Below are 22,035 nucleotides of genomic sequence, written 5' to 3' on the forward strand. Positions count from 1 at the left end.
TATAAAGCTAGACTATTATCGGACCACTCACCCCTGTTATTGGCAATAGAGCTAGAGGACATCCCTCCAAGAATGTATAGATGGAGATTAAACCCCATGCTACTTAAAAGACAGGATTTTAGAGCATTTATTGAAAAACAATTAAAAATGTACTTTGAAGTAAATACGGAATCAGTGGAAGATAAGTTTATACTATGGGACGCAATGAAAGCATTCATTAGAGGGCAAATAATAAGTTATGCAACCAAGATGAAGAAGGACTATAATCAGGAAACAGAGCAGTTGGAAAGGGAAATAATAAACAGAAAAAAAATTAGCAATAAAGGAAGATACAACCAAAAGAAGAGAATTGGCGGATAAAAAAATAAAATATGAAACATTACAAACATATAAGGTGGAGAAGAATATAATGAAGACAAAACAGAAATATTATGAACTAGGGGAAAAAACACACAAAATCCTAGCATGGCAGCTTAAGACAGAGCAAACTAAGAAAATGGTATTGGCAACAAGGAAAAAAGACAAACAAATTACATATAATCCAAAAGAAATTAAGGAAAACTTCAGAGAATTCTATGAACAATTATACCGAACCGAAAACGAAGGGAAAGAAGGGAAAATAGATGAATTTTTGACTAAAATTGAACTACCAAAACTACAAATAGAGGAACAAAATAAATTAACAGAACCATTTGGAACAGTAGAAATACAAGAGATAATAAAAAATTTACCAAATAATAAGACACCAGGAGAGGATGGACTCCCAATAGAATTCTACAAAACATTTAAAGACCTAATAATACCGCCCCTCCTGGATGTAATCAACCAGATTGATGAGACACAAAACTTACCAGATTCATGTAAAACAGCAATAATTACAGTGATACTAAAACAAGGGAAAGATCCACTCTCACCAGCGTCATATAGACCAATATCTCTGCTAAACACAGATTATAAGATAATAGCTAAACTATTAGCGAACAGATTAGCAGAACAGGTACCGAAAATGGTAAATTTAGACCAAACTGGATTTATCAAAAAAAGACGCACAACAGACAATATTTGTAAATTTATTAACTTAATTCATGCAGTAGAAGGAAATAAAGCACCGGCAGTAGCAGTTGCTTTAGACGCAGAGAAGGCCTTCGACAGAGTAGAATGGAATTACTTGTTCAAAGTATTGCAAAAATTCAGTTTACCGGAGAAGTATATTAATTGGATTAAAGCATTATATAAGGGACCGTTAGCGAAAGTGACAGTAAATGGACATGTATCAAAGCAATTTAACTTAAGCAGGTCAACGCGGCAGGGATGCCCACTATCACCATTATTGTTTGCGCTAGCTATAGAACCACTAGCAGAATCGATAAGAAGAGATAATAATATAAAAGGAATAAAAATAAAAGACAGGGAATATAAAATCAGTCTGTTTGCGGATGATGTGATAGTGTACTTAACAGAACCAGAACTATCAATAAAAGAACTATATAAGAAATTGAAGGAATATGGAGAAGTGTCGGGATACAAGATAAACGTAAATAAAAGTGAAGCAATGCCTATGAATAACGCGGATTTCTCAAAATTTAAGGAGGAATCCCCATTCAGATGGCAAACGCAGGCAATAAGATACCTAGGTGTGCAAATAAACAAAAATCTAGGCCAATTATATAAACTCAATTACAATCCACTAATGAAAAAATTACAGGACGATTTAGAGCATTGGAAAGAGCTACCACTAACACTGATAGGAAGGATAAACTGTATTAAAATGAACATTTTTCCAAGGATACTATACTTATTTCAGGCATTGCCAATACAACTGACAGAAAAATTCTTCAAAGAGTTAAAGAAAATAATAAGGAGATTTTTATGGAGAGGGGGGAAACCGAGGATAGCACTAGATAAATTAACAGAATGGTATAAACAAGGAGGCTTACAATTGCCAAACTTCAAAAATTATTATAGAGCCGCACAATTAAGGTACCTATCAGATTTTTACCAAACAAGGGAAAAACCAGACTGGACGAGACTAGAATTAGATAAAATAGGGGAAAAGATACCTGAACACATATTATATAAATGGGACGAAAAATTGGTACAACATAGAACTTCTCCAGTATTACACCATCTCCTCAATATATGGAAGAAGATTCATGTAGAAAGAAATAAAATAAATTACCAAATACCAAAACTAATATTGACGCAAAATAAGCTACTCCCTTTTACAATAGACAACCTTGCCTTTAGAAAATGGGAAAAAAAAGGGATTAAAAGAATAGAAAATTGTTTTTCAGGAAGTAGATTCTTATCCTTTGAACAAATGAGAGATAAGTACAATATAACTGGAGATACAGCGCTGGCATATTACCAACTGAGATCCTACTTGAAAGATAAATTAGGAAGCAACTTGAGTTTACCAGAGGGAAGTAACCTTGAATATGTGATTACAGATACAATGTTAATCAAAAGATTTATAAAAAATATGTATATTAAACTGCAAGAAAAGGAAAATGAGGAAACAAATGGTAAAACTAAACAAAAATGGGAACAAGATTTAAATATAAAGATAAAAAAGGAAACATGGGAGAAGTTATGCTCTGGAACGATGAGAAATACAATAAATACGAGGCTGCGTATGATACAATATAATTGATTACACAGACTATACATTACACCGCAAAAGTTAAATAAATGGGACCCAACAGTATCTGATAGATGTTTTCGATGTAAAAAAGAAAGGGGAACAACAATTCATGCAATCTGGACATGTGGGAGAGTAGAAAAATTTTGGGATGATCTCAATCAGATATTAAATAAAATAACAGAAAACAATATACCAAAGAATCCAGAGATCTTTCTCCTAAGTAACATAAAAAATAAAGAATTTGGAATTGACTTGGAAGATGCACAAAAAAGATTTGTCAAGATAGCCCTAGCCGTAGCAAAAAAATGTATTATGTCAACCTGGAAATTGGAAGATAATTTGAAAATACAACAATGGTATATAGAAATGAATAAATGTATTCCATTAGAAAAAATAACATTTAGTTTAAGAAATAATATTGAAATATTCGAACAAGTATGGGAGCCTTACATTAAATACAATAGCGAAAACCTACCGGGAACAAACATTACCTAAGTTGATGGAAGGAGAAGAAAAGAAAAGAATGGACTCAGTAGAATTTCTGGTGTATTTTTGTTGAATGACAACATTGTCTAACTGAATTAATGCAACCTAGATTGTATACCTAAAATGGATGAGAGGGGGGGGGTGGGGGGGTGGCTTGGGAGGAGGGAGGGGGGAGGGAGAAAAAGTCACTGTAAATGTGTGGAAAAGAAAAAGTGTATATCATGGCTATTGTGATTTATGGTGTGAAAAATAAAAAATTAAAAAAAATAAAAAAAAAAAGAATTCCAGTAAGTTGGTTAAACATGGCCTTGCCTTCCTGAATCCATGCTGTGTCTGCCTGATGGTACATTTCCTATCCTTGTCATTTGTATTCTCTTCCTTAATGATAGCTTCAAGGATCTTCCCAACAGACAATAAACTAACTGGCTTAGAGTTGTCTTTTGTTTCTTTCCCCTTCACCACCCCTGCCCCGACTATTTTAAAAAAATTACAACCTTCAGACAAACTGTACATCAAAAAGTAACATAAAATAGAAAGGTGTTTATTTATGTTGAACTTTTCACAGCTTCAGGTCTGTCCAGCTCAGAGGTGCAAGGCAGACCCTTTTATAACATTATAATGTTGTATGCACTGCAGCCAATTTATGCTCATACAGACAATAATATCATCTATTTGTTGATGTTGATCGAGTGACAAATGTCATATTGGAGAATGAGGATAACAGCTCTGCTACCTTCAAAGGAACATAGTGGGATCGTTGTTGGACAGGTAAAACCTTAGGTTAGCACCTCACCTGGACTACACACCTTCAGTACCACATTCAGATTTTGGTGTCTAAAGCTGCAGAAAGAGCTTGAAGCCCATCACCTCCAGTCTTCAGGCCAAGAGTACTTGCAATAGAGCAACAGTTAACAGTTCCAAATTAGTCAAACAAATATCTGAAATTTTGATCTGCATTGCCCTATTTTTGCACAAAGGTCAGTGTTATGAACGATCAACCCTTTCAAATTATTTTTGGGACTAAAGGGACTTTGTTAGCACTAACACAGGAACAGCAATGGACAATTCACCAGACAATGGTAAATTCAAAATAATAGTTTTTATTAAACTATTAATAACATAACATTTCTTACTTATCTCTAAACTTACTGAACTCTAAATTTAACCCCACTATGCATAAATGTAAATGTGTGTGTGTGTGTGCATAATTAAAGTCACACTCTGAAATGTCAATCTGTAAAAGTTCAGCATAATTTTAGTATTGTTTGATTGTCAGTTGAGAAATAATTATAAAGTTCTTTTAAACATCATATCTTCAGACATCTTTACTCACAATATGACGTTTTCTTCCACGATGAATTCACAAATCCAAACAAGGGTTAACCAAATGTAATTATCTTCTTCCACGATGAAATCACAAACCAGATAAGGGTTAAATGAAGAAGCCATACAAAAATAGACAGAGTAAAAATCTGACCTTTTTCCCAAGGAGACAGCGATGTGGTCTTCCTTATTTCAAAAACCACTGATTCTGTGCTCCCCTTTTCCCAGGAGTAACACACACAAAAGCACCAATTCTGGTTACTATAATTCAACCCTTTCTTTCACAAGGTTTCAACCCTGTTTCACAGGGTTTTGATTTCTGTCAACTCCAAACTAAACTCTTTGTCTCTCATTTCGATAATATATTTCTCCCATTTCTCATGTCACATGGTATGTGACATAATTTCTGTCTTTGAAGCTCATACGGTATTTTGACATGAATGTGCTAAAAGCATTTAAGTCTACTTATGTCTCCGAGAAGTCTGGTTTCCTTAGAACTAAAATGGCAGTACGTTTATACAGGTGTTTCTGAACTAACACCTATTGTTTCCAATATCTCAAGAACCATCATAAATCTTTTTCATCTTTTTTTACTCTAACTTCAATCAGCATCCATTTTCATCTCAAACAGCTTCTGTCTTCTATCTCAAAAAACCATGTGTGTTTGAAATGCTAATATGTTGCCCCTGTAACCACCAAAGAATACATCTACTAAGACATTTGTATATGAGAAATATAGTTTAACATTAAATTAAAGATGAACATAAATCCGTTGCAGTCAGGATGTTGTTTTATATGGAATAAGATTAATTCATCCATTCTCAAGCTTTTTTTGCCCATGGCCCCCTTAGAACTCTTCTCAAAGTTTATGGCCCCCCCCCACTTCCCTGTGAAGCAGTCATTTAATTGGCTTCTTCCGTTCTTCTCTCCCACCAACTACATAAAAAAATATAATTACAGGCCATGCCCCCCCCTTAAATGTACTGTGGTCCCCAGTGGGGCCATATGGCCCCTGTTGAGAATAGATGGTTTAATTTTAACTGTCAATTTTTTTTTAATGTCATGAAACATAATTTAAACTGAAATTGCCCATATTTCGCTCACTTGTAATGTTGAGTTAAATTTGGAGTTTGCTAAATTAGGGTAAACATGATCCACAATTCCTGTCCCCAAGCAATGTGGTTCTATTATATCAGAATCCTTTGGATGGTGAAGTTAACTTCCATCCTAAATGTGTTTTCTATCACATAGTATCTACAAGAAGCTGTAATAAAGGTCTCACAGGGGTCACATTTTAATGTTGGTTCCATACTACATTTCAAGAATTCAATACCAACCTCTGAGGCATTAAACACACAGGAACATTCAAGTTCTGGTATGAACTGCACCGAGCTAACATCTTTTAAACCAATTGCCAAGTTTTTTTGAAAGCTGAGGTCAAACTGAAGCAAAAGAAAATCAAATTTCAAGGTGAAATTCTCTAATTGGTAATTATTGCATAATAGAATGAAAATAATGAAATGAACAACAGAGAAATTCAAACATCTTTCTGTTCAGCTCAAAATTTGTCTAGAGCCAATGAATATTTGGATCAGGGAAACTGCAATCAGGGAGGCAAGTGGTTTGGGGACACAAGATCTGCAATGGAAAAGCATAGTCATAGGGGCAACTGGACCACTCGTTTTCACAAGATCATGTTTCTTTTCTTGTGTTATTAAAATGTTCTAGTCAAGGAGGCAGAGCTCACCTGACAATCCAACTTCCAAAACCCAATAGCAATGTGTTGGCAACCATGATATGCTTATCTACCCCCAATAATAACTAAGCCTAAACAAATCAGTTGTAAGGAGAAGAGAGGAGTAAAACACAAATGTTTGCAGACACCGTGATTGAAGTAAAAACACAACACTGGAGAAATCAGCAGGTCAAACAGTGTACTTTATAGAGCAAAGATAAAGATACATAACCAACGTTTTGGGCTTCAGGCCTTCATCAAGGTATATTAATCAAACAAGGGAAAAGCCAGATTGGACTAGGTTAGAATTAGATAAAATAGGGGAAAAGATACCTGAACACATATATAAATGGGATGAAAAATTGGTACAACATAGAAGTTCTCCAGTATTACATCATCTACTCAATATCTGGAAGAAGATTCATGTAGAAAGAAATAAAACAAATTATCAATTGCCAAAACTAATATTGACGCAAAACAAGTTACTCCCTTTTACAATAGATAACCTTTCCTTTAGAGAATGGGAGAAAAAAGGGATTAAAAGAATAGAAAATTGTTTTTCAGGAAATAGATTCTTATCCTTTGAACAAATGAAAGATAAATACAATATAACTCAAGATACAGCGCTGGCATATTAACAGTTGAGATCCTACTTGAAGGATAAATTAGGAAGCAGTTTGAGTTTGCCAGAGGGAAGTAACTTTGAATATGTGATTACAGATACAATGATAATCAAAAAATTTATAACAAATATGTATATTAAACTGCAAGAAAAGGAGAATGAGGAAACAAATGGTAAAACTAAACAAAAATGGGAACAAGATTTAAATATAAAGATAAAGAAGGAAACATGGAAGAAGTTATGCTCTGGAACGATGAGAAATACAATAAATACGAGGTTACGTATGATACAATATAACTGGATACACAGGCTATACATTACACCTCAGAAGTTAAATAAATGGGACCCAACAGTATCTGATAGATGTTTTCGATGTAAAAAAGAAATGGGAACAACAATTCATGCAATCTGGACATGTGAGAAAGTAGAAAAATTTTGGGAAGATCTAAATCAGATATTAAATAAAATAACAGAAAACAATATACCAAAGAATCCAGAGATCTTCCTCCTAAGTAACATAAAAAACAAAGAATTTGGAATTGATTTGGAGGATGCACAAAAAAGATTTGTTAAGGTAGCTCTAGCCGTAGCAAAAAAATGTATTATGTCAACCTGGAAATTGGAAGATAATTTGAAAATACAACAATGGTATATAGAAATGAATAAATGTATTCCATTAGAAAAAATAACATATAGTTTAAGAAATAATATTGAAATATTCGAACAAATATGGGAGCCTTACATTAAACACAATAGCGAAAACCTACCGGGGACAATCATTACCTAAGTTAACGGAAGGAAAAGGAAATGAAAAGAATGGACTCAGTGGAATTTCTGGTGTATTTTTATTGAATGACAACATTGTCTGACTGGTTTAATGTATCCTAGATTTTATACCTTAAATGGACGGGAGGGGGGAGGTAGGGAGGGTGGGATGGGAGGAGGGAGGGGGGGGAGAAAATGGCACTGTATATATGTGAAAAGGAAAAAGTGTGTATCATGGTTAATGCGATTTATGGTGTGAAAAATAAAAAAAAATTTTAAAAAAAGGTATATTAATCAGTTGTAAAAACTGTTTGAATAGTTTCTCTGCTTGTGGTCCCATAGATATATCATCTTTATATACAAAGATGAGTTTGGAACACTTGTGGGAATTAAAGTGCTGTTGGTGTGGATAGGAAGCATCATTAACTAGCCACTTAGATAAGAACGTTTTGCATTTATGTAGTTGCTTTCATGCAGCATATATGATATACATCAGCCCCCATGTCCCACTTAGTCTACAGAGCCCATCTACATAAATTCATTTATGCTCCTCACATTCTCGTCAATACACTTCATATTTGACCGCTCATTACATTTTGCAGGAGGAGAACATTTGCAAAGGGTATTGGAAGAACATGCAAACTCTCTGGACAGAACTGGAGAACAGATTTGAACTGAGGTCATGGTGCCATGAAGCAGCAGTTCTACTCTGCATTTCTCTACCACTCCCAGCTTTCACATCTCCTTACACCCAATGAGAGGACACGGTGAGGTGTGCTGGTCAGACAGTCCGTCCAAGGAGTGATGTTATTAAATTTAACCACATTAAAAAGTGGTGCTCTGAATTAGCTACCAACTAATTCATTGGTATTAATTAACTAATTAAACTGTTTAATTTGGCATCATATTCAACGCAGATATCATGGGCCAAAAGTCTATTCCTGTGTTGTACTCTTCCATGTTAACTGTAAAGAATTTTAAAATATTTTCCTTATACAGGTATACCCCATTTTACAAATTCTCGCTTTACGAAAATTCACTTTTACGAGGAAACCTGTGTTCGCTTTTACAAAAGGATTTGAATGGGTTTTCACTTTAATGAAAATAGCCTTCAATAGTAGTGAATGGGTCTTCACTTTATGCCATTTCGGCTTACAAAAGATTTCATAAGAACGCTCTAGTTTCGTAAAGTGGGGGTATACCCGTATTTTAAAAAAAATTTTCATCAGACAAGCACAATAAAAGGTTAGGTATTACATAGCTAAGGACATGGTTGCTGGTACATATTCCCTGTCTACAGCCTATTCCATTGACACTGCACAGATTAAACTTGTGAACATAGCTGATGTTTTCATGGGACAAAAGATTACAGTACATCAAGGTTGTACCACCAAAAATTCCAGTCAGTGAGCAAAAAAAAAAGGAAAACCTTGCATTTCTATGGGATGTTTTCACATCAGGATAACCCAAATGTATTTTACAGTGGATGAAACACTCAGATTATAAATACACGAAATGTGTCCACGAAATGGTGTATGACATACTCCCACAAGACTGTTTTCAAGATGATAAATGAAAAGTCATTCTCATCTAGATCTTCAGGAATAACTTTTTTGTCTTCTATGAAAAATTGGAATAAAAATGAGCTCAAAATCACCACTCATATATTGAATATAAAACCCTGTGACCCATTGTATTATATAAGCATTACCATATATCAGTATTTCACTCGTTCCTTCCTTAGTATTCAGTATTTGTTTATGGCCTTGTGTAAGGTTCTCATCAATACAGCAGTGTTATACAATCAATGGGGTATCTGAAATAAGACATTAAATGTGGGTCCTGCCTGCCCTGTCAGAAGAACCAATGGTACTATTTGAAGAGCAGGGTAATTCTCCTGTTTATCTCATCCCATGCATCTCCATCGGAGTTCAAGATCCAACATAAGTGGCCACGGTGGTCATCAATTTACTTTATATATAATGAAAGCAGGATTACTAATCAGGACTCTAAACATTTCCTTGCTACATCCACTATAGCTGTGTTCTCCCTGGTATTCTTCAACCCATATTTTCCCTTCAACCAATATCTTTCATCTGATCTTCTGTTCCTATCATAGTATTGTTGTTAAGATTGTGATTTACACCATTTTCTCAACACAATTTCAACAATGGCCAAGAAAATTCAATATATGCATGGATCAATTGATTGTGAGGATTTTTTTAAATTATTGTTCAACGAGTTGCAATTGAAGCTAACGAGTAAGTAGGACATCATATTCATCCAACTATCTAAAGAAAATAGATCTCAAAACTGAAGGTCAAATCTCTGCTTTTTGATAGGATACACCCACGGCGGTGTCGCTTGGATTGCGAATGGAGGAGATGATCTTTAATTTGGCTGATTCACATCTATTCTTCAATGACTTAGAGGTAAGAAAGAATTTTATCTAAAAAATGACAGGGGCACTGTAGAATGCCAATTAGTGATTTTGAAATTACCTCTGATTTAGTGGCAGCTCTAAAAAAAAATTCCATTGTAATCTCAGGCCAATAACAATCAAACATTTTACATCGCATTCATTTAGCTCATCAAGAAGTGCACCTTTCGATAGATTATTTGAAAACTTTTTTCTTCTCATTTGGTCTGGCTCATTCCTGGGATGAGATTATTGGCCTATCAAGTTTGTTCATATTTATTTATCACATCCATCTGGGATGTGTATCTGGTTGTAATGTAGTGCTCGCTTCGGCAGCACATATACTAAAATTGGAACGATAGAGAGAAGATTAGCATTGCCCCTGCGCAAGGATGACATGCAAATTCATGAAGCGTTCCATATTTTAAAAAAATAAAATAAAAAATTTTTTAAAAATAGTTGTAATGTAAATCCTCTAGAACAATGGTTTAACATTTTTGAGCTTATAAGCCTAAACAGAATGTTTGTAATCTATTCAGATCATGAGTTAAGACCATCTTGCTATAATTGCCCTTGGATGGTACTATTAAACATTTATTGGCATCCTAGTGTATGCTCAACCAATACTGAGTTCAGAAGGCTTCAACATAAATAATAAGCAGACCAACCAGTGTGATGTACTTGGTTTTGCATGCCACCAAGACAAAGCTGAAAGTACTAAATCTCATTCTACTTTGGACATCCACCTTTTCAGTGCAAGACCAGTTGATCTGGGCTAATGGCCATGGCTGATTCCTTCCCGCTCCCTTAGGAACAGCCTAATCACAGCACCTCCAATACATCACCTGCGATCTATTCTGGGAGTCTTCAGCTTAAAGTACCTCAGTGTCGCACCAGGTGGCACATTTACCCGGTGACCTGCATTCACCTTCATTGATGCACTGTTTTAGTTTGTGCAGCTGTGTTGGTGAACTTGATTATTTATACTTCTACGCAGGTGTATGAATTAAATCCACTCAGCTTAATAAAATGCACTTATCCATGGACAAGATGGGTATAATTATAACAGAGCTGAGTTTCTTTGGCCATATTTTAGTATTCAAACAACATTGATGCAGGTAATCTGAACTCACTTCCTGTCTGAAATATTTTAAAGAATTTTACCACTCAGTAATATGGTTATCTTTGCATTTACACCACAGTGTATGCCTAATATGTGCCATCTATGTGACAGTAAAATGTTAATACACTCCTCTTGTTGATTTTTGCATAATATGTATGATTTGGGTCTTAGCTTATAAAGATTTAGTTCCTACCAAGTACAAACTCTTGAATAATTTATATGAAACAAGGAGTGCTCTATAGTTAAAAGGAGAAAACAAAGTATACCATTGGTCCTTAGTTTGCAGTACCCTTTTCCATTGGAGTTTGGGGGGATGGGGGGGGCAAAGGTTTAAAAGAATTATGTAAGTGTTTTAGAAAAGAGTGTTTTCACGTTGGAAAGGCATAGCTCTAATTTATATTTGGAAATCATAAATTTATCATTAACACCTTATATTTCAGAATGATTTTAATATATTTAGTACTGGTAAATATGTACAAATTGGTCTTCCAAATATGAATAAACAATTTTATATTGGCAATCACATAAATGGACAGCTGAGAGTTTGAAATTGGTTTTTGCTGACATAGTCCCTTAATTTAGCTAATAAAAGAACACAATTTGGTAATGACACATCTGTATAGCCTTGGTGCAGTGAACTGAAAAATATGTCCTTGAGCTGGCATGAAGAGACAATGGGTCAGAGCCACCATGCCTGATTACCTGGGAGAAAAGGCAGAGGAAGGTTGGGAGAATCAAATGTGGACGCTTAATTGCCTCCCTAGCAGTATTCAAGCCTCCTCTGTTAAGTACTTGTCTGTGCTTTTGTGAATGTAGTTAATGCTTACATAAAAGGGATTTCATGTAATTGAAAGGCAGCCTTTTCAGTGCAAAGCTGGCAATCCTCTTTACTTAGAATTGTGCTTGCAGATAGTGATTTTCTAGAGGCACAGACTAATTTCAAAGTCTGCAGCAAAAGCTATGAAACAAGAGCAAAGTATTGGCAGTGAGAAGGCAGAAGGTGTTGCAACAGGAGTGCTTATAATTGTTTTAAATCTAGAGCAACAGAGAGTTCAGGAGAGACATGAGAACAGATGTATTAGTTTCCAGTCTCAAACTGTGCCCATAATAAAAAGTGCAGTCTGTTGGGGGTGGGGGGGGTAACTGCGTGCTCACTTTTCAGCCTTCTGTATTTGAAGGTCTTTTTGTTTGTTCATGAGATATGGACATTACTAGAATTAAAGTCAGTCCAAAAGAGATGGCTCATTCCTGGGATGAGATTATTGGCCTATCAAGTTTGTTCACATTTATTTATCATCCAATTGTACAACTCCAGTCCTCAATGGAAAAACATGCAAACATACATCCAGACCTAACACACACAGAGATAAACAATATATATGCAGTACGTACATACACATATATATAAAATAAATAAATATTGTTCAATAAATAGTAGTCTCGGAGGATTTGTATGAGCATTTCATTCAGTCATTCTGAACAATGTTTTGAAGCATCTGTGGTTAGTATGGGATTACTTATACTCTTTGGCCTGACCATCAACCTGAATAAGACTGAAGTAATCCATCAGTCCGTGCCAAACACCAACACCATAGAACCAAATGTCACTATGACGACATCCAGTTGACAAATGTGAACAGCTTCAAATACTTGGGGGCATCATCTCGAGTGATGGGTCTTTGGACAAAGAAATTGACTCCAGGATCAGCCAGGCTCTGGGCAGGCTGCATACCAGTGTGCTCAATCGACACAATGTCTACATCTCTACAAAGCTGAAAGTCTACAGAGCTGTGGTCATCCCTGCTCTCCTATATGGATGTGACACCTGGACTCTGTACCGACGTCACATCAAACAACTGGAGAAATTCCCCATGCATGCCATCTGTTCCATCCATGGTATCCATGTCTCCAACCTGGAGGTCTTGGGTCACGCAAAATCCGCCAGCATTAAGTCCCTGATCATCAAAGCCCAGATACAGTGGGATCACTTGATGTCATCAGAATGGGCGACCACCGTATACCTCGCCATCTGCTCTATAGTGAACTGAAGATTGGAAGAAGGTCATTCATGAAGGCACTGTAAAGGAAACCCTATGCTACTGTGGTATCCAGCCAAAAGAACTAAAAGCTGAGGCTGCTGACAGACCCATTGGCGAGCCCTGTGCTATGAAGCCTACAGTTATTACAAAAATGGACTTCCAGTGCCGCCATTGTGCTAGACTTTGCATTTCGAGACTGGGACTGCAAAGTCACATTTGTGTCTTTAGAAGAACTGCACAACAACACGTCTCCTTCAAACTGAAGGACAACCAATATAAATATTTAAGGTGGTAATGTAAGTGGGAAAAGGTTGAGAACCACTGCACTAGTGCGAAAATGTTGAATGAGGGGACATAATTGCAAGATTTGGGGAAACCATTTCAAAATGAATTATGAAGCAACTTCTTTTTGCTGAGAGTGGCATATCTCTGGAATGCTCCAACCCAGAGGGCTGTCAGAAGCAAGATCTTTGATAACTAAATAGGAAATAGATAATATTTGAAATGATCGAGGAGATTAGGAGAACAGGAAGAGGAGTCAAGACCTGAGCAAGATCAGCCTGATCGTATTGAAAGGCAGGATGGGCTTGAGAGGCAGTATGGCATGTTCCTGATCCTGTTTTATAATGTTCTTGTTTATCAACTACCTTGCCCCCAAATTGAAAAGGCTGTCAATTGCACCCCAATTGCTCTGAAGGGACCTGCCATTCACTGCATATTTTTCTTTTGCATATGACCTCATGCTTCTCCAGATTAAACTATCTGAAATTTCACTACCCACATTTTCAACTGATTTCTATTCTTTGCCTCCTTTGACAACTATCCTCCTTCTCCGCCAATCTTTGTGTTGTTTGTAAACTTGCTGATGAGTCCTCCTACAGATTCATCCAAATCATTGATAATTAATCAAGCAAATCCTTAGAGCAATAGAGAGGATGCAAGAGTTAAACAGTAAAGTCTTCAGATGCTGGGGTTGAGTGCAATACACAAAGGCATTGGAGAAACTTAGCAGGTCACGCAGCACCAATAGGAAAGAAATGGTTACCCATGTTTCGGGCCTGAGCCCTTTGTCAAGGTATAAACAAAAATACAGACAGGCACCTGAATAAAAGTGGGCTGAGGGGAAGAGAAGGGAGGAAGGGGCAGGGGGAGGCACGCAGGCTAACACAGGTGTGGGAAACCTATGTCCCATAGGCCGGATCCAAATTTATCTGGACCACAACCAAATGCAAGAATCTTTCCCTGCCACAGCCAAGCTATGGGGCACCTACTCTTTGGCGTGGGGGGGTGGGAGTCATAAAATGGACAGGCAGACAGCTGCCATGGCTTCAGCAGGCAGCAACGCAGGCTGTCTGAGCCCAACTCTGGTGGCACTAGAGAAAATCACCTTGGAAAACCACAGTGAGCCTGACGCATACACCATGCCAGGGTTGCGCTTCATTCAGCATTTCGGGATGGAGAAAATGCAATGTAAAGTGGAAAAAGCCAATTTGCAAATAAGCAGAGGAAGTGGAGGGAGGAGGAAGGGGGGAGGAAATTGAAAAGAAATTGTCCTGGAACACACTGGCTTAATCCTTACCTCACAGGGGATTGATTGCTGAGGTAAAGCAAATTTAAAAATCTATTTTATGCAGAAGAAACACAGCAGTATTTTTTTTTTACCTTCTATTGTTGTGGAGGGTTGGTGGTGTGCCGCCATCTTGAATTTAAACATGGTGTCGCCTGGTTATGTCACTAACCAATAGACCCCAGGCAAGAAATAATTGAAATTACTATTTTTTAATTACTGGTGGTGTCATCAGTGTGGCCCATCGTTCAACCATTGACACACCATCTGGCCCACGCATGGTAAAAGGTTGCCCGCCCCTGGGTTAACAGGTAAGATGACATAGGTGGATACAGGTGGGAGGGCAGAAGAGAAAAAAGCTGAGAGTGACCAGGGGAGAGGGTAGCTCTCTGAATGAAGAGGGACAAGAAGGGGGGTTGCGATCTGGAAGAATGGAGAATCTCAGGCCTGAAACATTATTTACCTTTTACTTCCTATGGATGCTGTATGACCTGCTGGGTTTTTCTGTGTATTAAAGGATGTAAGAAATAAGGAGGGGGTATGAGAATGATCTGAAAGTTAAGGAGAATCCTAAAAAATTCTATTAAAATCAACAATACCCTTGCACATGACTTATTCAAAAGGAAAATTATTTGTTAATTGTGGCTACTCTTATTTACTCAGTGAGGGAGGCCGTGATCAGCACCCCACCCTCTAGTTTATTGAAGACAAGAGAAGAAGACACGCATCTCCCACAGCAGAAGCTGAAGAAATTCATTTTTGCCTTCTGCTGAATTACTTTAACTTATTTCCTGACTGAAGAATAAAAATCAACGGGAACATAAATCATCTGCAACAAGCAGATGATCTATTTTACATTTGGGAATATGAAAAGTATTCCCAGGAATGCGAAGCACCTACTTAGGCACTCAACTTTCTTTGAAGTGGAATCTATCCTCTGGATTTATTTTATGCAGATACTGACAACATCACTCCAGGCCCGAGCCAAGCCTAAGAATATCAGAGGATCACCTTCACAAAACTAAATTGATGAGCTGTCTCTAATATGCAGAATTAGAAGGATGGCAATTTAATATCAATCTGATAAACAAAGCATATTCTCGATTGGCATCAGTTCACAGTCAGTTAAATGTATATTTATAATTGCAGACCACCATAAATATCTCAGTTTAATCATGAATCAGTGGTGCTTGGAGACACACGTGCATTTAACAAACCAGACAGATAGTTAGTTTCACGTTGTATTTGTCAGTGATGTAAAGTGATACACTAATCATCCGAGATTCTCACATTTATTTATTTGTATACATGAATACTTGACCTGCATTTGTATTGTTTGTTTGTATGTGTCTTGTGTGTCGCGTGTTTTGAACTAACTACCGGAGAATGCTGTTTCATCAGGTTGAACTTGTGCAATCGAACGACAATAGACTTGACCACTAAGTGAAGTAAGGGAGAGTAACACATTTGAGCTTGCTGCTGTCGTATCATACAAAATACCAAAAGTGAGATCCAGATAGATTATATGAGTTAGACCAACCATTCTCAACCATTTTTTTGACTCTTCACCTCCCCCCCCTAAAAATCCGGGACTCTGCTCAAAGTTTATGGGCTCCCCTTTCATGTGAAGCAGTCAAGGTTTACTTTTTTCTGTACTTCTCTCTTACTGATAACATTTTAAAAATTTAAAATCTTTGTTATGTAAGATGAAAAGAAAACAAGGCTTTTACTTGAATGTGCTGTGGCCCCCAGGGTTGGGGGAGGGGTGGGGGAGGTGTGGAGGCATAGGGCATGGCTAGGTTAGACTGTGGCAAGTAATATTCAGTATTGGGAAGTTGGAGTCCTCCACTTTGGGTCCATGAAATATGGATCTGACAGTTTACTAAATGACTGGAAAGTAAGGACTGTGGATGCACTGTGAAATTATTCAGTGGATATCATAGAGCAAGGCAGCCTACTGCAGACTCTCATGCACCCATTTACTTCAGCCCCCCATTTAATTCTCCCCATATTCTCATCAACCCCTCCCAAATTCTCCCATTCACCAACGCACTAGAGGTGATCTTCAATGGCGCACCAGTGTGTATGAAAACTATAGATGGACATCTGAGGTAGTACATTTTATCTTATGAGAGCTGGAATAATGTGCAGGTAGAATTTGTGTTGTATCTAAACTGATCTCTGGTGAGCCACTAATGTGGAAGAGAGCAAATAGTTCTGGAAGGAAGTATTGGTTTTGGTGGAGGGACATCGCCATTCTTCAGAATATTCTGCCAAGAATGGCTAAATCAGTGATTCTCAACCTTTTTCTTTCCACTCACATACCACTTTAAGTAATCCCTATGCCATAGGCGCTCTGTAAGGGATTGCTTCAGGTGGTATGTGAGTGGAAAGAAAAAGTTTTAATCATCCCTAATTGACTCATTATGTGCACAGTTTCAGAACTCCAAAGGAAATGGGCCAATGACAATTTTACTCAGGCAAAATATTTCAGTAACAATTGGGTCTGGAGCAGAGATTCTCAACCTTCCCTTCCCACCCACATCCCACCTTATGCACAATTCAGTTATGGCTTTGTTTTTGAGGCTCCCTCAAGGTCTGGAGGCTAATATGATAGGGAAGATTTATAATTTTAAACCTGATTACAAACGGTTGCTATCAGTCCTTTATGAACTACTTTTAAGATCTAGAGACAGTTCCCTGGACAGAATTTAAAAAGACGATGGTAACAAGATTTTCACCAGTTAATTTCTGAAACTACATGGGACTCTATTTTGAAGCAAATGCATTGATCATCTTGTTGTATGAGACGTCCATGATTCCATCCAACTTCTTGTTGTACGAGACATCCATGATTCCATCCATCCACTTGTTGTACGAGATGTCCATGATTACATTCATCCTCTTGTTGTATGAGACATCCATGATTACATCCATCCCCTTGTTGTATGAGACATCCATTATTCCATCCATCCTCTTGTTGTACGAGATGTCCATGATTACATCCATCCTCTTGTTGTACAAGACATCCATGATTACATCCATCCTCTTGTTGTACGGGATGTCCATGATTACATCCATCCTCTTGTTGTACGAGACATCCATTATTCCATCCATCCTCTTGTTGTACAAGATGTCCATGATTCCATCCATCCTCTTGTTGTACGAGACGTCCATGATTACATCCATCCTCTTGTTGTACGAGACATCCATTATTATGATTTGAGATCGTACAACGGGCCCACTACTCCAATGTCTAATTAGCTAAATTCTATTCTGATCTTTCTTCAAAATCCACACACACACACACACACACACACACACACACACACACACACACACATTATATGCTTGTGTGTGCTATATTAAAACATTAAAAGAACATGCACAATTTAGAGCGGGTGTGGGAATATAATGGCGGCATTGAAACAATGTGTACAATTTATAGTGGTCATAGGAAAGATGCGCTGGCAATTTATAGTGAGCATGGGAATATTATAGCAGCAGTGAAAGGATGTGCACAATTTATAGTGGGTATGGGAATTTTAATCTTGGGAATATCACTTTGTACTGAATGCCATGATATTCCTATAAACAGGACATTCTAGCTAGGGAACTGGACCTTATCAATGTTACTTGCCTAGACCCATCCCTGAGGGAGGAGATTAACAAGTGCCTCTGATTTGAGACAGCATTACAATTAAAATCTTGAAGCCTGTCTTTGATCTATTTAATTGATTCCTAAAACATGTTAACATGTTGCAATGGGTGATTGACACATCTGGGAGAAGTTGATTGGGTGTTAACTGCAAGAGATTAACTTGTGCCAGATACTGGTATGTGCTTGGTCTCATGTCCTATTTAAATGCAAATTGCTTTTGTCAGTCAGAATGTAGAATTCTACATCTGCGTGATATATGAGTGTGTGTGTTATACGAAAATATTTTTACACAATTTATGATTTTCTGCATGTTATATGCATGTGTGTGTTATATGAATGAAAATACATTAGCTGCTCTCTCCTCCCTTATTGCTGGAAGGGCCATATTAATGATGCTGTCCCTCCCACTCATTCTCAATGGTTATCTGGTATTGATGGCATGTCTGACTTTGGAAAAAAATTCAATGCTCCACTACTGAAATGAATCTTCATTTTGTTTCCTTGTGGGGTTCATTTCTTAATCATTTTCAAAATTTGTAAGGTTAGGTTACTTTTGATTTTTTTTTATCCCATTGATGTACCTTTCTTTTTTTTTAAAATTAGGTAGTAGTCTGTGTATGTTTAGCCAGCAAAGGGAGGGGGTTGACAATTAGTATAGATTTTTTCTTCAATGTAAAATAGGTCTTAACCCCATTTCTATTATTATATGTGATTTGTTAATACTTTATTATCATGTACCTATATAAAATTTGATGAAACCAAAAAGAAATTGGAAAGGAAACTTATTGCTTTGTTTATAGATCAATGGATGATCTAATTGATGTACCGTATATACTCGTGTAATCATCAAAATTTTTGGATCACGTATTCGGGCCAAAAAAGGGGTCAAATTTTTGACCTCGCAAAGAACCTATATTGTTCTTGGCATTGGGAGCTCTGATGACCGGTAGCAGGTGGTATGTCTGCAGTTGGGGCGTCAGAAGCACAGATGAGCATCAGGAGTTTAGATGAGCGGGTAGCTGGGGCAAGGATCTGCGGTCGGGACTTCAGATGAGCAGGTAGCCAGGATGTTGGGAACTTAGATGGGTGTTGGGAGTTCAGATGGGTGTTGGGAGTTCAGATGGGCGTGCGGTCTGGGTGAGGATCCGTGGTCAGGAGGTCAGATGAGCGGGCGGCCGAGGCATCGGGAATTCAGATGAGAAGGAGGCCAGGGCATTGGGAGTTCATATAGTTGGGTGGCCAGTCAGGGTGCAGATCTGCGGTCGATGGGCAGCCAGTGTGTCAGGAGCTCCAGTGGGCAGGTGGCTGGGGTGAGAGCGCACTGACGGGGCATCGGGAACTCCAGTAGGTGGGCAGCCAGGGCGTCCGGAGCTCTGGTGGACAGGTGGCCAGGGTGGGAATCTGCTGAAGGGGCATTGAGTGCTCTGATGGGCAGCCAATCAAGTCAAAAATAAATGGGTTGACTATTACATGATATCAAAGATTACATGAATATATACAGTATTTACAATGATTAAAGAATTTTACAGGGTAGATAAGGAGAGTCAAAACACCATAAAGCAAGTTCAGTTTTATTGTCACATTATACCTTGTAAATGCATGGGGTTCTTCGGCAAGCATCTAGCAAGCCAACTCCAACGTTAATACAACCATACGATGTAGTAGGGCAAGAGCACACTTGTAGAGAATAGGGCTGCAATGAGAAAGGTCAATCAGTACATAGCAAAAGCAGCAGAAAAGTACTGTTGAGGAGTTTGTTCAATAGACTGATGGCTGGAAGGAAAAACACTTCTTTAAGCCTGGGTGCGAATTCACACTCTGGGGCCTTTACCCTGATGGGAGGAGGGAGATTAGATGGTATCCAAAGTAAGATGGGTTCTTCATTATGTTAGTTGCGTAACCTAGGTAGCAGAAGATGATGACAGAGTCAAAATAAATCATTCAGATGTGAAGGCAGTAAACATTTCCTCAGACAAGGGTTAGCGGAGATCTCTGTGATGCCAAATAGGCTTGAGTGGAGTTCCATAATATCATAGCTTCCTCTCAAAGTGCTAAATTTACTCTACACTCTATACTGTAAGGTTAGACAGGCAAATACATGAGAACTAAGATGCTCTGGATGGGTCAAGTATAGTACATTACCATTGATGTAGTCAAGTTAATCAAAGTCATGAGACAACACTTATTCAGTCCTGTATCATGTTTGGACTAGCCTGCTGCCTCGTGCTGAACTGTATGATCTTATTATATTAAAAAAAAGGTGACTGAGTCTTTGTATGTTTGGTGCAATGGTTAGCGTAATGCAACTACAGCACCAGTGACCTGGTTTTGAATCTAGCGCTATCTGTAAGGAGCTTTTATGTTCTCCCTGTGTCTGCATGGGTTTTACCTGGGTTCCCCCCACCCTCCAAAACATATGTGATTGTTTGGTTAAATGATCACATGGGCGTGTTTGGGTGACGTGGGCTCACGGGCCTTTAATGGCCCTACTACCCTGCTGCATCTCTAAGTAGGTTAAAAGAAAGTATTTGTCACAGGGCAGAAGGAGTTTTGCAGCAATCAAGTGTTTCATCAACATTCTGAAGCTTTTTTTCTAGTAAAGCTGTGCAAGGTTTAGGTAGAAGAAAATGCAAATGACATGAAATGGTCTCAACAAGTAGCAAGAGAGTAGGCCCACTTGCCAGTACAAACGAGTGTCTCAGTCAATTTCTGTTCAAGTCACTTAGTCAGTAACCTGATAGTGGCTGCTGATGGGTTCTGAGGTAGTGTCTCAGTTAATTTCATGGTATTTCATTAAGTCAGTAATGTGATAGCTACCAGAGTTGTACGTTCCTGCACTGAACAATCAGTTAAAAAAAAAAGAAAATGGAAAACACAGTTCCTGAGCAAATACCAAACTGCTTAGACAGTTTGAACTGTGCCTTAATAGGAATTGGGTAGGCATCGCAGCTCCCTGCATAATTAATCCACAGTATGCTTGGATTCAACTGGGCCACAGTCTCCACTAAAAAAGGATTGTTATCATATAAAGAACTCACAAAATCTGGGAATAGTAATCGAAATCATAAAAGTTATAAATGTAACAACTATACTAAAATCAAAGCCAATCCTTTCTAACTCTAACTGAAAATTAAAACGTTAAATTCCCTGTTTCTTTCCCTGATAATCTCTCCCATAATCTCTCATCTGCACTGAAGCTTCTGTTCTAAATTAATTTTTTTTTAAATTTAGACATACAGCCTGGTAGAAGGCCATTTCGGCCCACAAGCCCATGTCTCTGAGTTGCACCCAAATGACCTACAACCCCTGGTACATTTTGAAGGGTGGGAGGAAACTAGAGCCCCCAGGGAAATCCCACACAGACATGGGGAGGACATGCAAACTCCTTACAGACAGCGCAGGATTCGAACCTCGGTCCCGATCACTGGCGCTGTTACAGCATTGCGCTAACTGCTACGCAAATTGTGCCGCCCAATATTAAATACAAAGATGTAGCAGCCGTGTAGAGGGCTGAGCGGGCGCGAAGTGTGGTATCGCGAACCATTGCCGGTGCGGCTCAGCAGCAGATGCATGGAGCCGCGGGCCAAACCACTATGCACTCATCTGGGCAATGGACCGCGCACACCCGATACTACCTGCTGAGTAGTGGCA

General features: G+C 38.0%; 1 protein-coding gene and 1 non-coding gene across 2 annotated transcripts in view; both read left to right on the forward strand.

Annotated features, from left to right (window-relative positions):
- The window catches only part of LOC138735780 (eyes absent homolog 1-like), a 254,304-nt gene that overhangs the window by 198,331 nt on the left and 33,938 nt on the right, over positions 1-22,035 (forward strand). Inside the window, exon 11 of the mRNA XM_069884202.1 lies at positions 9,918-10,007. Coding sequence (XP_069740303.1) covers positions 9,918-10,007 — 90 coding nt within the window. The remainder of the gene's footprint in view (positions 1-9,917; positions 10,008-22,035) is intronic.
- LOC138737796 (U6 spliceosomal RNA) lies at positions 10,315-10,421 on the forward strand. Its single transcript, XR_011341238.1, has one exon. It is a non-coding gene; the product is annotated as a U6 spliceosomal RNA (small nuclear RNA).

This window comes from Narcine bancroftii, chromosome 6 (assembly GCF_036971445.1).
Source record: "Narcine bancroftii isolate sNarBan1 chromosome 6, sNarBan1.hap1, whole genome shotgun sequence".
NCBI lineage: Eukaryota > Metazoa > Chordata > Chondrichthyes > Torpediniformes > Narcinidae > Narcine > Narcine bancroftii.